The 17,813-nt window shown below is 42.7% G+C and overlaps 3 protein-coding genes across 3 annotated transcripts; all 3 read left to right on the top strand.

Moving 5' to 3' along the window:
* Positions 1-4,339: 4,339 nt before the first annotated feature.
* Positions 4,340-6,767, top strand: LOC4327323 (translation machinery-associated protein 22). Its single transcript, XM_015766608.3, has 6 exons — positions 4,340-4,737; positions 4,895-4,959; positions 5,306-5,387; positions 5,579-5,646; positions 5,738-5,821; positions 6,398-6,767. The coding sequence occupies exons 1-6, from the start codon at positions 4,494-4,496 to the stop codon at positions 6,452-6,454; spliced, it is 600 nt and encodes a 199-aa protein (XP_015622094.1). The 5' UTR covers positions 4,340-4,493; the 3' UTR covers positions 6,455-6,767.
* A 5,458-nt stretch (positions 6,768-12,225) lies between these two features.
* Positions 12,226-13,615, top strand: LOC4327322 (NDR1/HIN1-like protein 6). Its single transcript, XM_015771888.3, has one exon. The coding sequence runs from the start codon at positions 12,368-12,370 to the stop codon at positions 13,232-13,234; it is 867 nt and encodes a 288-aa protein (XP_015627374.1). The 5' UTR covers positions 12,226-12,367; the 3' UTR covers positions 13,235-13,615.
* A 2,942-nt stretch (positions 13,616-16,557) lies between these two features.
* Positions 16,558-17,314, top strand: LOC107278163 (uncharacterized). Its single transcript, XM_015788826.3, has one exon. It carries the CDS (start codon positions 16,634-16,636, stop codon positions 17,090-17,092), a length of 459 nt encoding a protein of 152 aa, XP_015644312.1. The 5' UTR covers positions 16,558-16,633; the 3' UTR covers positions 17,093-17,314.
* The last annotated feature ends 499 nt before the right edge of the window (positions 17,315-17,813 follow it).

The following is a 17,813-nucleotide window of genomic DNA, read 5'->3' as shown; positions in this document are numbered from 1 at the left end:
TTAAATTCGGAGTAATTCCGATCCATCGGTTTGGTTTGACGCATTTGTGGAGGAGCAAGAAAGAGTGTAATACTTCGTAATAGGATAGGGTTAGTATGGTCCAATATATATGTGCAGCCTGCTATCCATGTTGATTAATAATTGATGTACTGACGTATACTCCATATATCTATACTACTGAAGAAAAAAAAACAAAGTGAGACAGTGAATCTCCTACCACCTTCCATATCAATGGCATGTGGGTTCTTATCTAGTATTCCCTCCATACTCATAAAGGAAGTCGTTTAGGACAATGTTTAAGTCAAACCTTGAGAATATAAATCATGAAAAACTCTCAAGTTATTGAGTTTGAAAATGTAAAAATTATATGAATAGATTTGTCTTGAAAAATACTTTCATAAAAGTATACATATATCACTTTTCAATAAATATTTTTAGGGGCAATTGCTTATTTGACCTCGTTTTGAATTGTAATTACCGATTTGACCCTACTTTTTGAACTTTGCTTATTTGACCCTCATTTTCGAGTACGAAGCTCTGGTCTGACCCTATTCCGTTTGTGTGAGGTGACGGTGTTAATTTTGGGGTAAATAGTCCATTTTGCCCTTGCTTATTTGGCCCTGTTATATCTTGTTTGTTTGCTTGTTTGACCTAAAGTTTGGATAATATAAAAAAAAATCTCTTTCCCCGGCGGCGGCGGCGGCGGCGCACCCGCAGAGGAAGACGGAGGCCGGCGCGCGCTGGGGGGAGAGAGCGGCGCCCTGTGCTCTTCGCCACAGCGGCGTCGTCGTCGTTGCCGACTGGTGGCGGCGCGCGCAGTAGAAGATTGAGGCCGACGCGCGCGGGGAGGGAGGGAGCGGCTCCCTGTGATCTTCGCCGTGGCGTCGTCGTCGTCGTTGTTGCTGACCCGGCGGCGGTGCGCGCGCGGAGGAAGACAGAAGCCAGCACGCAGATGGAGGGAGGAAGGCGCTGGAGCTCGCCGGCGTGCGGAGGGCGGGCGGCGGCATCACGCGCGCGGAGAAAGGAGGAGGCTGGCGCGCGTGGAGTGGTGACGGCGCGGCGCCGAAGCTCACCAGCTCGTGGGAGAGAGGCGCCGCCGCCGCCGGATCTGCGGCTCGTACACTCAGCAGCCGCCGGATCCACCGCTTGCACACCGCCACGGCCTGAGCTCCACCACCGTTGCTCCTCTTCCTCGTCATCGAGCTCACCGTCGCCGCCACGACAGCTCGGCGCCACCGCCCCCACAGCTCGGCGTCGCCGCCCCCACAGATCGGCGCCGCCCCGCGCCCCATCAGACCGCCGCTGCCGCCGCCGCCCTCCACCTCCACAGCGGGCGCCGGCGGGGCTGTACATCACGCCGCTGCCGCCGCCTCCTCAGCTCGCCGTTGCCGCCCCCACAGATCGTTGCCGCCGCCCCCTCAGATCGGCGCCGACTCGGACCCCCTCCAAGCGCCGCCGCCGCCGCCCTCCACCACAACGAGTGGGCGCCGGCGGGGCAGTGCTTGACGCCGCCGCCGCCGCCCCCTCAGCTCGCCGCCACCGCCGCCCCCTTAGCTAGCCGCCGCCGCTGCACGCACGAGTGAGAGAGAGGTGAGACCGTGAGAGTCACGCACGATTGAGAGAGAGAGAGAGTCAAAATAGGGTTTGGAGGGTATTTTCGTCATTAGGAACTCTTGAAACATTTTCTTTTTAAAAAAAATCGAACCCTAACGGAGTTATCAAAAGAGGGTCAGACGGAAGCTTCGTACTTAAAAAAAGAGGGTCAAATAAGCAAAGTTCAAAAAGTAGGGCCAAATCGGCAATTACAGTTCAAAACAGGGTCAAATAAGCAATTGTCCCATATTTTTATAGAAATAAGAAGTCAAAGTTATGTTTTGAAGATCATGTCGCTGTCCTAAACGACTTCCTTTACGAGTACGGAGGGAGAAATAAGAAGTCAAAGTTATGTTTTGAAGACCATGTCGCTGTCCTAAACGACTTCCTTTACGAGTACAGAGGGAGTTCACCTTAAAGTACATGAAGAGAGTTGCAGGAGCAATTATTTTTCAACTAGACAGAGAAGTGGGTGCCCGCATCCATTTTGAACTGTATGGTTTAATTTTAGAATAATGTAAGGGTTTTGTTTGCAAATTTTAACTTTTCCAATCTCCTTTCATGCTTATTAAGAAAAGTGGAAAAAAAAATCTACATACAACTATTCTTAAAAAAATCAAAGTTCAAAACTATTATATTTCGTCTAATGTACAATGATGCATCATATTAATTTTCCCCAAGTCTAATATATTCATTTAAATCTTTTACGGCGTTTCAAGGCGTTTGAAAGTTTTGCATACATTTCCATTTTTTTCAAAAAAAAATGTCCTGTTTAGTACCCTTAGCAGCGTGCCGCATCGAACTATTTTTCCATTCCTTCAAGAGGAACATGCCCGGAGGGTGTTATCAACACACTCACAACCGTCGTATCGCTAGGGATGCAAGTGGATAATCTCACTACCCGTATAAAAACCTACTTGCTAGTTCATTTTCTATATGGTAGTACAAAATTTCAAAGAAAAAATAAACTAAAAGTGAGATAAGCGGACAAAAAAAATCCGCTTGCCCGCCCCGCTTGTATCCCTACGTATCGCCAAGGTTGTCAGGATCGGGATACTAGGTAGTATTATTTTGTTCAAAGTAATATCATATCGTAGGGTCGTATCGTAGTATCGGGATACTAAGAGATTTTCTTTTTTTAACTTTAATTAATATTTATATTAATTATATATAGCCATTTTGTATAAAAAAATATAGTAATGATATATATCATGCAAATAGAGACATTTATCAAGAGAAACCACGTTGGTTTTGATATATTTAACTGATTTTTATATAAATTTGAGCATATTTAGTTACATTATTTTCAAACCATGTTATTTAAAATAATATTTTATAGTATCGTAGGGATCGTAGAATCGGGATACCACCTAAAATTTCGTAGGATCGTGTAGTAATGAATAGTAGGATCGAGATACTATGAAAATTAAGATATTATGTGGAATCGGTATCGTTTCGGCTTGGTAGGATTGTAGTATCGTAAGATACTAGGATACGAATCGGGATACTGACAACCTTGCGTATCGCCCGGCTGACCAAGCAAACTCTATGAATCATCACTGTCTTGTATTTGGTTTGATGAACCTCCTATCCTTTCTTTTTTCTTTCTGGGTATAATCTATGGGATGATGCAATTATTGTGTGATATTAATAAAGCTTGCAAAAGGAAAAAAAACTTGTACTCATATGAGCATGTTGTAAAATATTTTGTCTGTATCGAACGCAAGTTGGAAAAATCGATCTCTCCTGCCAATCTGATATCTGTATTTGTACAGTTAGTAGCAGCATTATATTATTGACTTTATATGGATGAATAATATATTCATATATAGTTCACTGCCTTGCTTAACGCAATTGTGTTATGAAAAATATGAATTTTTTTCTCCTATCTTCGGTTGAAACAATGAACAAATACTCTTTACCAATAGCAACAACAGGAATATTATTTTTTTATGTACCGAAGAAAAAAACCAAGCACGTCATAGGTCGACGTGTATATGTTCGTCTTTCATATCTCTGCTCTATAAAATCGTGTATATAGGCTCGATTATACTCCTAATACATTTGAAATCAAGACAGGCATAACTCATCCCCAATTATATATAACTGTATACGGAAATGCCCTGCGTCGGGCGCCCGATGGGCACCGTGCCTCCGGCGCCTCCGTGCCGTCCCCACCACACACACCGTTATAACAAATCACCCACATAATACAAAAATGTTCTATTAAGGGAATACCTTTCATTTTTTTTCCACCAACAATATTTTAGCAAGTATACTCGTGTGTGTTTCACTATGTATAAATCAAATGTTACATTGAATTGTAATATCCTTTCGCTATTTTGCTGAAACATTGTTTTTATATATGGTGAAACAACTTCAAAAACCATTGTTCTATACATTATAGCAAAATGTTTTATGAGGTGATTTGGTTGTGTTTCAACTTTTTAAACGATTGAAACATTTTCGATCCACCTAATGAAACAATTCCGATCTATTTGGTGGAACATCAGATTTTTGCAAAAAAATAAAAATAAAAAATAATCGGACGTGTAGGTGGCCCCAACTATATAAGCACATTTGCAATACAAGAACGTGAAAAAAGAACAAAAGCAATCAACCTCCCAAAAGGCCCAAATAGAGGCCTGGCCCATCAACCCACGAAGGCCCAGCTATCTTCTTTTCCTTTTTTTTTTTCCTTTCCAGTTCCACTTCAGAAAAAGGGGAAAAAAATCGCATCCGATCCGAATCCGGCGAGCCGAATCAAATCCTCCCCTCGAGCACCAGCGGAGCGGAGGAGCGAATTCGCCGGAGACGAGACCCCTCGCCGTCGTCGATTCCCCAGGCGAGCCCGTGCATTCGTTCCTCCGCGGCGAGCAGAAGCGGTGCGCCTGCCTGCGATGGCGGCGGAGAAGCCGGCTCCGGTGAGGGTGCTGTACTGCGGCGTCTGCGGCCTCCCCGCGGAGTACTGCGAGTTCGGCCCGGACTTCGAGCGCTGCAAGCCGTGGCTCCGCGCCAACGCCCCGGGCGTCTACCCCGACGAGCTCCTCGCCTCCTCCTCCTCCGCCGCCGCCGACGTCGACAAGGTCGGGGAGCGGCTTCAGGGCGTCGGGATCTCCGCCGCCGATGGCTCCACCAGTGCAGGTTTTTTTTTCTTCTTCCCCCCCGCTACTTCTTTCGTGATGATTCTCTCTGTTGTATCAGTAGGATGTCAGACTCCGATCTGGGATGGGATGGTGCACGAGAGAGAGAGAGAGAGAGAGAGAGAATTGAATCTAATCTTTGTGCTACAACTGTGCAGGGGATGCTTCTGCGTCGAAGCAGGAAGAGGTGAAGCGCTTGCCTGGTGGTAAGGTCAAGAAGAAGGTTGGTTCCTGCAGCACACTCACTTGGTTATCCTACAACTCAGTTATTACTGTCGTTTGCATATGATGTCTAAGCCATAATAGTTAGTTTAGTGTGTGGTATGGTGATTATTCGCGTACTGAGATACTCAAAATGTTAAATGTGCTACTACAGTAATGGTTAGTTCAGTGTGCTGGAAGAAATATATTTTTTGCTGGAAGTTTAGTGCGTGGTATGGTCATTTTAATACACATGAGCTATTGTATTGGTGCCTTCTGGTTTGAGTCCAAGCGAGTCAAAGTCCACGTGTATGAAATTTTGGTTGATAATAACATCGTTTATGATGAGTTACCCTTTTGTCTTACAGGATAAACAAGAGGTTGTGATTGAGAAGATTGTCCGCAACAAGCGCAAATGTGTTACTGTGGTGAAGGGTCTGGAATTATTTGGTAAGTGTTGTTTTCATAAACAATTAAATGACTGTTTACAAACTGAAAGCTAAAACCGGTAAGGTGACCAAAATGAACATGACTGTATTGTTAACACTATAGAAGAAGATGTATTTTCAATATTGAATCCCCGTTCATACTGAAGCTATGGTATATTTTTATGAATTATACTTTGTTTCCTGGACAATTAGGTGTCAAGCTGAGTGATGCTTCAAAGAAGCTGGGGAAGAAGTTTGCTACAGGAGCATCTGTTGTTAAGGTATACCAGTAATCAGGGCTCATATAGTACAATGGCCTTTGATATCAATGTAAGCATTTTTTTAACACCTGTTCTTTATTGCCTTTCTTAGGGCCCCACTGAGAAGGAGCAAATTGATGTGCAAGGGGATATATCGTATGATATCGTGGAGTTCATTACAGATACTTGGCCTGATGTAATTCATCCATCTTCTCTTCAATTTATTGTGGTTTAAAGTTTTCTCTCTTTTTATTTACTCGCATGTTTGGTATCATTTGTGATATTCTGTCCAGGTGTGAATTCATTTAGTTTCATAACAATAGATAGAAACCTATTCAATTGGATTATAACATTTAGTTTCACATTTAAAAATAAAAAAATCGAGTAATAATATACTTCTCTAGTCCGTCTGTATGTGATGTTCCTTGAATGTATATAGGAGTAGAGAACCATGGTAACATTTGGTGACTACATATTCAGTGAAAAGTTATATCCTGTGGAGGTTTTGGTTTGTACATGGAGTTCCTAACTCCCATTCATTAACTAACTGGGAAGGTCTAAAGTTGAGTCCCAAGGCCCAAGGGCAAGGAGGAAGTCCTATGGACCAACAGAGCCTGATATACCTCTCTATAACACAAATTTGGAAAATTGTGACCTGGGAGTGTTGTTATCACCACCATTTGAATGCCTCAGCTGTTAAAATCGTAGTATCTTCATCAAAGATGTATCTATGCTATTTATTGAATTATTGTCATTCATTCATACCTTTCAGGTACCTGAGTCAGCCATTTTTTTCATTGAAGATGGAAGGAAGGTTCCTGCTGCTTGATGTTTTATGGCCACAAGGCAGAATACCAATGGAGTTACAAATATAGTAGAAATATAAGACAAGAGTATGCCTGCAGCTAAGGCATGGGCCTTGCATGAGCTCATCAATGCTACTACTCCTTCAAAGACAAAAAACTGTTTTCTTTCATTTCTGGTCTTAAGTTCATCACAACTGGTGTTTTATCGAGGACTGGTCCCATGTGTATCAACTTTATCCTGCAAGTTAGTTTGGTATTGCTAAGCCATTGGAAGTGGCAAATGTTTTGTGCGAGCATCAGGCTTCATATTTAACGACATGCAAAGAAGAGTGCAAATTAGTAGTGTCTCTGCCCTTTCTGCTTTCACAGAGAGGTTGTTTCACACTGCAAGTTTGGATTTGAATTTGATCTTTCGTTGAGTTCTCGTTCATCAGGGCTACTGACTGCGGTTTGTAATTGGGGTTGTAATTGTAGAATTCAGGATGATCATAATAGGGTGTTTTTGTTTGCAAGAACTACATATCATACGGGCTGTAGAATAGGCAGAGACGAGTCTGATGGGCTTCTATTAGGCTGTATTGGGTCGGCTTCTATTTTACTTTTCCAGCTAACCAAGCCCAAATTACGTCTATTTAGAACAGAAATTCGGCAGGCAATTTTAACAGCGATTTTTATTTCAAAGTGCATTCCTAGAGGAGCTTCGCAATTGTGATCTACCTCAAGTCATAAAGAAATAAAATAAAAATAAAACATGTTAAAAATGGTGAAGATAAATAAAATGTGGTTTTAAAAAAAATTATCTTCACCGTTATAAGTATTTTTTCTAAAACAACCCACAGAAGATAGTGGCTATAACCAGGAAAATAAAAAAATAGCGACAGCTCGCATCTACAACCGAGACCCACTATTGAGAAGCAAAGTAGGAGCACAAACACCCCTAAGGGAATGGCAACTTCAAATGACGTCTCCAGGGAGAATACAACGTCGAGAGCGCCACCGCCGCCCATCCTAAGAGGACGTGGTTTTCGCAATAAATCTATTTAGGAGAGGGAATATTCCGCGACAACGCCCCCATGCAGCGCCCGCAAGCGTCGCCGTTATCGGCCCAAACAGGCTAGAATTTCGCCCGTAATCTTTGTACCCTCCCATGCCGAAGTGCACCTCCTAGCCTCAGCAGCTACTGCCAACTAAACACCTTCAACACGCAGCCACTGCGCCGGCGCCTTGTCGACGGTTGGCCAACAAGTAGGAGCATGACATCTGGCGCACTCAACCTCCATCCACGTAGTTGGATTGGATGGAGAGAGAGAGATGTTTAACAAAAAAGAAAAATCAAATGCTCCTTTTCGTGTACGTTGTAGAGTAAAACTGTGTGCAAATTATATTTCAGCATGCACACGACCAATTGAGATTTCAAAACATAAGTGAGATCAAGATTTTATCTCTCTGCCATCTCCTATACTCCATATCCCAACCACTGCTGCTGTTGGCTGCCTAGCTGTAAGCCGTTGCAAGTACCCAATCAAGCTTCCATTTTGCTTGGTCAGTATTTAATGGCCACGCCATGGGATCAATATGTTTTATGATATGACTAGGCAAATTAAGAGGCTTGTTAGTCACAAATATCCATTGCTGGAACACAAAGTTTTGGTTTACAAGTAAAGTGTAGGAATCGACAAGGCCGTGTTTGGTGCAGTTCGAGTAGTCCATCGTTTTCACAGCGATTTCTTGTTTATGGAGAAAAGGAGGGAATATAAATGGTTGGGGCCGTGTTTGGTTGGTCTCAGGTAAATAGCAGATAGCCAGCTACACTCACGCACTCTAACAAATAAAAAATAAATAAATAAAAATCGTTGTAGAATCAAAACTGGTAGAAAATGAGTGGCAATGTGACGTGTAATTTAATTTCAGCCGAGAGTCTGAGCACCTGTTTGTAAGCAGCACGTTAATTATTGACTACATGGTTGAGTAGCGTAAAATTAGCAGAAAAAACATGCACAAGATATGTCCACAAAGCTTAGTTTAATTAATCTTTTAATTTCACGATCGATCAGTTGATGAATATTACATTTCTTTTAGTTACTTTTACGATGGTCTTTACTAATTCAATTGTCAGCATCATCACGTAGAGACGATTTTAACTGCTAATTTATAAGTTCTGTACTACCAATAAAAGTAACCGTTCTACCAGCATAACGTATTCATCAAATTGACAGTACAAACAGATATAATTCATTAGATCAAAAAAAAACATAAACGACCTATATTAATCATACCACATTTATACATCATCATTATGAAACATCCCTACATCTCGCGGTCGACGAATCAGCGGCAAGTAGAAGAATTCAGAAAGCAAACGGCCCCCACGGGAACGAACGAAGGAACGGATGGATGAACAACTATGCTTGGCTAGCTTTCTGTAATACGTACGACGTCAGCGTCATCAGCAGCCAAGCCAGCTCAGCCAGCTACAGGGGAATGCGTTGTGGTTTTCAGGCGCAGGAAATTGCTGGAGCAACAGCCACAAGTACGCAGTGTACTCATATAGGCTGTGTTTAGTTCACTCTAAAATTAAAAGTTTGGTTGGAATTGAAATGATGTGACGGAAAAGTTGGAAGTTTATGTGTGTAGAAAAGTTTTGATGCGATGAAAAAGTTGGAAGTTTGAAAAAATATTTTGGAACTAAACACGGTGATAACCTAACTAATCTAGCCCCCTCGTTTATTAAGCCAATAATTAAGACCCCACAAGACTATGATAATTCATGTGGCCAGCATTACATTTAGGCTCCATTCTTTTCTGGCTAACATACAGATTTTTAGGGTTTCTTTGGAACACATGATTGAGAAAACGTAGAATTTTGACAGGATAAAAGTATAAAACAGAAAATTACAAAATATAGGAATTAGAACAAAGATAAAAGACTCAAAATAAAATTTCCATGAGGTTTTACCTAATGTTAAATTTTCTCCAAAACTTATATGGTAAGAGGCATTCAATAGGAATTTCAATGAATTCATTTGTCTCATTCCTTTGATTCAAAGAGCTTTCTATGAAAAAAAAATTCTATAGAAATGAATTCCTCCCAAATTCATACAACTTTTCTTTGAATCGAAGGGGGCCTTATCTTGGTTTTCATTGGCATGTTTTCAAACTGTTGATCAGTGTATTTCGTATGAAAACTTTCTATATAAAAGTTGCTTTAAAATATCAGATAAATTCACTTTTCAAGTTTAAGATAAGTAAAACTTAATTAATCATATGCTAACGGTTTTCTTGTTTACTGAACATACTCAATCGTGAAGCAAACCCTAAGGTGTTTGCTAGCCTAGCTCAATCTGGCCTTATTATACACGTTTTGATATAGAGGTTGGATTCAATTTTATTATCGAAAAAGAAAAAGTTAGCCTAGCTCTCTCGCCTTCGGTTTTGGCAACCTTCTCTCGCACTCTCTCCAAGCCAGATTTCTGATGACTAATAACTCTCGCTGGTCAAATTTATTTAATATTAGAAACTCAGAATCTTATAACGCTACTCAGGTCACTGCAACCACTATACTAGATGTCTTTTTTTAAGAGAGTACTTGCTCACATGATGAATTGGTTTTGTCCTTAGCTTTTGTACAGCTTGTGCATCCACTAAAATCCATGGGGGAGATGCACACGAGATTTCTCTCGTCACCGTTTCTGCATTCAAGTGATTCAGCCCCAACCACCGTGCTCTGAATAATACTACTAGCTAGTACATGGTGAACTACTACTGTTATAGAAATTAAGGGAGAAGATTAAACCGAGTAAAGTATATATGTACCTGACGACAAAATCTTGTCATACAGCTCCTAATAAATCTGCTGAATAATGACAAAAGCTTCACGTACTTCAGTTACGACATTAATTATACAGTGAACAGTACATCGACAAATCATGAACTTGAATAGGAGTATTAGTACCTACAGCTAACAGCCTTTCTGATGGATCATCAGCTCCTAAAACTGAAAAAACCTGCATATAAGAGACATGCGGCACAGTGAATAATTAAACAACCATCGATCACATGATCCCATTTTTCTGCAATTATTAACGAAAATCACATGTCATTAAGGCTCTGTACGATTCCCTTGATCAAAACGTCCACGAATGCTACTGCCATTAGTTTTGGCATTAGTCAGAGCAGGTACAATAGCAGGCTATAAGCCAGATGTAAATATATTTTAAAGAGAAAAAAAGAGAGAGAAGAGCAGCGGGCTACAGATATGTAGCCAGCTGCAGCACAGACTCTAAGACATAATGTGTGTATGACAGATGAGACCAGGTATTAATAGTATAGTAAGCAACTATTGTATGAATTGATTATTACATTAACTATAGATAATTTGAAGATAGTAGATGGCTATCTACTGATCTTTAGAGTCTGGACTCTGCAAGTCAATAGGAACAGGGAACTTGCAGTCCTATACTCCTATACTAAAAGTGGCTAATCTATTGTTTACTACGAGTGGTAAGGTTATGCTCAGGAGTCAGGGCATTACTAATTGCAACTAGTTAAATATGTTTAATTCGTAGAATAATAGCATCAGTGGTAAGATTATGCTCAAAGCATTACTAAATAAATTAAATAAGCATCTGTGGATATGATAATCTCATTTGGTGAAGTAGTTTATTTTTATATATTTTTGTTGTTTGGTAATTTTTTTGTGTAAATCTTTGTATTCGATAATATTATTCATTCCTAAATATTAACTGGCATTGTTTCCACTTTGACTGCTAGTAATAATTTTAATTTGAATGATTAAACTTCGATGAACGAGAGCTTAATAATTATATTTAAGGCTCAACACACTTTTTAATAGTATGATAATATGGTATCCTTTTAAATATTTTAAAATTCTTATAGAAAACACAAGAAGTTAAAGTTTAAATATGAATAATATTTGTTACTAATATGAGGAAGTATTTTGGAGCAGGGGAGTATTATGTTTAGAAAATATGAAACAATTAGAGAAGATATGAGAGTTGTATATCATATTGTATATAACTGGGTTATCCTTTATAAAAGAAAGCATGTGACGTACCTATAATTCAATTAATAAAAATAAAGTATAATAATTATATATTTCTATTCTCTGCAACAACTAAAAAAATAGGAAATGAAAAGGCGTAGTTTGGTTTAGATTATTGAGCTTATTAGTACCGTGAAATATCTATTTGCATTATAGTAATAAATTAAATATTATGAAAATAATCTTATCAAATTGCTTAAAATAGGTGGTATACGGTCTATGTAGCGGTCGAAGTTTTTTTTTTTTTTTAAGTATGGAGGAAAGAAATTCATTTCAGTAATCTGATGAAAATAAACTAAAACGATTAAAGGCATTAGTATCACAACCAAAAACCGTCTAAACATACTTAATTTAGCGTTGTATGGAGGTTGCACCTAGATTTGTACTAAAAAGTACTCCCTTCGTTTTCATACATACTACTTAGTTTGAATGAAAGTGTTGCAGATGTTACTGTTTTTTTTTATAAACTCTATCAGACTTAAAAATATTTAATTAGAAAAGAAGTCAAAACAATACCATTTTTTTAAGAAGGCGAAATACCACTGCACCCGCCAAATCTCCTCGCATGGAGTGGCGCCAGCCAAGCTTAGAATTTCCCGGGAAACACACTGTCACCTCAGCTGACCTCTGATGATCAACGAAAGGTTAATTCCCTCGATTTTTTTTTCCAAAGAAAAAGAACAGTGAGAGAGAGCGAGTGAGAGAAAAGGCAGCAGCAACAAATGATTTGGTGAGCTCGAACCATCCGTAAGGTCACCCGTCTCTTTTCCCCCTCACCTTCTTCCTCCTCTCGCCTCCTATAGATCTCCTCTTCCTCCTCTTCCTCTCCACCACCGCCGCGCCGCCGCACCATCCTCCTCTCTCTCCGGCGGCAATGTCTTCCAACGGCAAGCCCAACCCTCCCCCTGCTGCTTCTGCGGCGGCGGCGGCTGGCAACGGCGCCGGTGGCCCGCCCAAGATGTACCAGCGACCCATCTACCGCCCCCAGGCGCCCGCCGCCAAGCGCCGCCGCGGCGGGAGGTCGTCCTGCCGCTTCAGCTGCTGCTGCTGCTTCTTCTACGCGGTACTCGTCGTGCTCCTCCTCGCCTTCGTCGCCGCCGTCGCCGGCGGCGCGTTCTACCTCCTCTACCGGCCGCACCGCCCGGCGTTCACCCTCTCCGTCGCCCGCGTCGACAAGCTCAGCCTCTCCTCCTCCGCCACCGCGCCCACGCTCACCGACTCCATCGACGTCACGCTCACCGCCAAGAACCCCAACAAGAAGCTCGTCTACCTCTACGACGACTTCGCCGTCACCGCCGCCACCGCCGCCAACGCCGTCCCGCTCGGGGAGGGATCCGTCCCTGGCTTCGTCCACGACGCCGGCAACATCACCGTCATCAAGGCCACCGTCTCCGCCTCCGCCCTCGGCGTCGACCCCACCACCGCCGCCACCGACATCAAGAAGTCCGGCGAGTTCACCATCACCCTCGACCTCGAGACCAAGGCCGGCGTCAAGGTCGGCGGCCTCAAGACCAAGAAAATCGGCGTGCTCGTCCACTGCGAGGGCATCAAGGTGGCCGCCCCGGCGCCGCCGCCGCCGCCGGCGAAGAAGAAGAAGGGCGGCGTCAAGCTCTCCGTCTCCGACGCGCCGTCTCCCGCCGCGTCCGTCGACGACACCACCCCCTCGCCGCCGCCGGCGACCACCGTCGCGCGCGTGTGCCAGGTCAGGATCCGAGTCAAGATCTGGAAGTGGACCTTCTAGTGACGTCGCCCAAATCCTAGGGGCCGCATTGCAAAATTTTCGGGGGGCAAAAAGAAAAGTTGCTTTACTTCTTTTTTTTTTTCTTCTTCTTCACGTTGGAGTGTAGTAGAAATTCAGACCAAAATCAACCGTCGGATGCTGTAAAAAAATGGTTTCTGTTTGAATTTGACGAAATTTGGCTGGGGGGAGGGAAGAAGCGACCACGCCGACAAGTGATGCGAGGGAGGAGTCTTCTTTGGAGTGTGAGGCTTGATTTTTTTACTTTTTGTAATATCTTGGTGTTAGTGCAAGTACAATTTGGGGATTTGTTATTTTTAGTAAATTTGTACTCCAAATTTATCTGAATGTGGCATCGCACGAGTAACATAATATTCCCAGATACTCTTTCTTTGAATTACTTTTTTACTTTTTAAAAAATGTGTAAATGAGATGAGAGAGAGGGGTGTCGGTGAGGCTCCATGCTAGTAGCTGAGTTTGACTGAATTTTGTACGCAAGGGAAAGGTGTGAGATATTAAATTCATGTGTAGCCTTTTCATGTGAAGCAAGCACAAATGTAGAGCACAAATGCGGAGGTGCCGGCTGCAGCTGTGCAATGAATTGCGTGACATTTTTAATTCCGGGCGTTACGTGACTTGTGAAGAATTAGTGGGTCACTAGTCATAACAGTGGCAGTAGTGTAGTAGCAACCGTTAGGCTTAATTGTGTAGTACTAGAAAATTAAGAGTTTGATGTAAACTAATCAGTACTGGTACTTAAATAGAGTAGGTGTTGAGCTGAGCAAGCATACAGTCAGATATATGAGTATGCAACAACATTAATTAAGCTTTAATATATGACAAATATTTCACTAGCTTTATCATGAAAATTGCTTTCATGTTTAACATTTTCTTGGTACTACTCATATATAAGTGGTACTGTGGTAGAGAAACAATGATCAAAACATAGAATTGCTCATATGTAGTTTTAATATATGAAAATGAATCGGAGCATAGTTTGTGGTAATGAGTGAGGAGACGATTGTTTACCGGGATTGGTGAGGCCTTAACATAAAGGTCAACACAATCATTAAAGCGGGTTGCATCTTTTCCCAACACGTCAAAGTGACAAAAGAAGCCATGTTGTAGCAAGCACAGTACCGAAGTACTTCATCCGGTTTATTTTAAACGCAATCTACAACTTTGATCATTCATCTTATTTAAAATTTTTTATAATTAGTATTTTTATTATTACTAAATAATAAAACATAAATAATATTTTATACCTGATTTATGTTTGTTTTTAAAAATAAAACAGACGATTAAAGTTGGACATAGAAATTTATGACTGCGTTTAAAATGGGACGGAGGGAGTACTTTGCTGTTTACTCTAACACAATCGACAAGAAGCCACTAATTAATTGTGTCAGTCGTGTGAGATGAGAAATGAAGTAGATGAGATGCCAAACCGTAGACCAACCGCAACGAGGGATCCTCGGCCGTGTGTCTGATTCTCTCAAGGACGAAACGCTAGCTTCTTGACAGCCTACTTGTAATTTGACAGCAGACACTCCACCTGTCTTTGCTAACACTGATCGTGCATACTAGTCGAGTGATAAGCAATTCACCTCTCAGAGATACTGTAGTAATTATGGTTGTAAACGTGAGATACCTGTACTTGTCTGCTGTATCGGTGCAAGCCATTTCCGACCTTATCGAAGTTTCATGCTAAGTTGTAACTACCGTGTCATGCAATGAAGAAACTCATTATCTGAAAACAAAAAATCATGAAGTGAAGAAAATCGTAACTGCGTGTTTCGTCCTGACCATATGGGCTTATTCATGGTTTGTAGACAGGCCCAAATGGTATTGGGGGTAAGAGGCCTTGTGTAGGCGAAGGTTTGTGATTGGTGTTGATCAGGCCAGCGGCCCAGCTACTCTCGGTACCGTAGAGACAAGGAATGAAAGAAGGAAACAACCTGTTTTTTGGTTTTTTGTATGCCGTATACGTGACGTGGAGCGCATATATCGGTGTACCAGAAGAAACTACGAGCATTGTTCAGATTGTTGCCACATTTAACACTATCAAGCTGTGTTTAGTTCCACATCAAAATTAGAAGTTTAACTAAAATTAGAAGTTCAAAGAAAAAAGTTGAAAGTTTATGTATGCAGGTAAGTTTTGATATGATGGAAAAGTTAAAAGTTTAAAAAAAAATAGAAAACTAAACTCGGCGCAAACTTTCGTCAATGTTATAATTGGATAGGGTATCAAATCAAACATACTTTAGCCAATATTTTCTTACCAACATTTAGTAATTTCAGAAACTTCTACTATTAAAAAACTATCGAAACTTAGGCCTCGTTTAGCTTGCGAAAAGAAAATTTTTGGGTGTCACATCGGACGTTTGACCGGTATCGAAAGAGGTTTTAGGACACAAATAAAGAAACTAATTTTATAACTCGCCTAGAAACCGCGAGACGAATTTATTAAGCCCGATTAATCTGTTATTAGCAAATCAAATGTAGGTTACTGTAGCACTTTGTAGCTAATTATGGACTAATTAGGCTCAAAAAGTTCATCTCGCGATTTCCATACAAACTGTGTAATTAGTTTTTTTTTTAAAATCTATATTTAATGCTCTATGCTTGTGTCAAAGATTCGACGTGACGTTTTTAGAAAAAAAAATATGAACGAAACAAGGTATTAGCAAGGCATCAAACCAAATGCTTCCAACCTTATCAAAATGTGACACTAAAATTAGACGACAATCAGAACAAGCCCTACAGCTCCGGTCACGGTGTGCCTCGGGACAGGAACGACGTAGTAGTACGATCTACTGTATACTCCAATATATCGGCAGAAACAAACAACGCCGAAACCCCTGCTTTTTTTACTGCCCCCAACGTCACGCACTTTTCTCTCGCAACAGCGGCGCGCGCCTTGTGCTACACGACGCGCCTCGCTTCCGCCACAAGCAAACCACACCCCCACCCACCCAACCCAAGCGCCCAAGCCACACACACTGACACGAACCGGACCACGACCACGACCCGAGCCCGAGCGTGAGACCTGGTCAGTCAACGAGTCAACCGCCTTTTCTCTTTCCCCTTTCCCTTCTCATCTCCTCCTAGCGGCCAAAAAACCCGCGCCTTCCCGAAGCGCGCTACCACCACTACGCGGCGAGGGGGGGCCCCCGGTCCCACGCGGCGCCACGTGGCGTCACGCCTGACGCCTCGGCACGGACGGATGCGCGGCACGACGCGCCGCGCCGCGCCGTCGCCATACTCTCCGCATCCGACGGTGGTGGGTGGTTACATATACGTGCCCTCCCCCCGCCTACGTGTCCGGCTCAAACCAACCACCAGTCCACTACTCCACTCTCTTCTCCACTTGGCGGCGCCGCGGCGGTGGCGGCTCGATCGATGGAGGCGGAGGAGGCCGCCGGCGGCGGCGAGCGGAAGCGGAAGAGGGACGGGGATGCGGTGCGGGATGACGAGGAGGAGGAGGAGGAGGGGGTGTATGAGGGCATTGCGGAGGAGTCGGTGGCGGAGCTGATGCGGTGGCTGGAGATGGAGATCTCGGATGCGGCGCCGGAGACGGAGACGAAGACGGAGACGGAGTCCGGCGACGATCCTGCCGGCGCCGCCGCTCCGGGGTTCGTCACCATCAACGGCAACGAGGAGAGCTGCGGGCCGTCCTTCTCCGCCGCGGCGTCGACGGTCATGGCCTCCGTCGACACCCGCGCCGGCGCGCCGCCCGCACCGCCCGTCCCCTGGCCCCTCCCTCCGGCGGCGGACGTGGTACCGGCCGAGGTCGTCGTCGACGGCGTGGGGGAGGAGTGGCTGGTCGAGCTACTGACAAGTGGGCCCGCGGTGGCCTAGGGAGTCGTGGCGTACGTACGCGTGTTTTTCCTTTTGCCGTTTTGGGGTTGTACAGTGTCAGGTGTCAGAGAAATGGTAATCGTCAAGAATGGAAAATGGGGATAGAGTAAAGTCCATCATCGGTCTCTAAACTTGTACCGCTGTGTTATCCCGGTCCATCAACCGTTCAGGTCTTACTTGTAGATCACTCATTTAGATCTTCCAACTTGTTCAGTTGTGTCACCCCAGTCCCTAAACAGGATGGTCTAAAAATTTTATATCAAAAAATAATTCATAAATTTTTCATGTGAACTCTAATGAAGACAAATTTTATATCAAAATTGTAGCCCTCGACGCGACATACAACTTTGTAGTTTGAAAAGTTTTTGAATTAAAACTGCTTAGGGTCCCAAAATATTGTTGCATGTTTATAGATTTTGAAATTTTAATATTAAAATTACATTTTGGGACAAAAAATGACTTAAAATAAAAAAAAATTCAACTACAAAGTTGTAGATCGCATCGAGGGCTACAAGTTTGATATAAAGTTTGTCTTCATTAGAGTTCACATGAAAAAGCTATGAATTATTTTTAGATATAAAGTTTTTAGACCGTCCTATTTGACCCAGATGATATTCAAATCCAAGTTTAGAGACCGGGGTGACATAACTGAACAAGTTGAAAGACCTAAACGAGTGATCTGCAAGTTTAGGGACCGGGATGACACAGTCGAACAAGTTTG

The sequence above is a fragment of the Oryza sativa genome, chromosome 1 (assembly GCF_034140825.1).
Source record: "Oryza sativa Japonica Group chromosome 1, ASM3414082v1".
Lineage (NCBI taxonomy): Eukaryota > Viridiplantae > Streptophyta > Magnoliopsida > Poales > Poaceae > Oryza > Oryza sativa.
The sequence above is the reverse complement of the archived record's forward strand: the minus strand, read 5'-3'. Positions and strand labels throughout refer to the sequence as shown.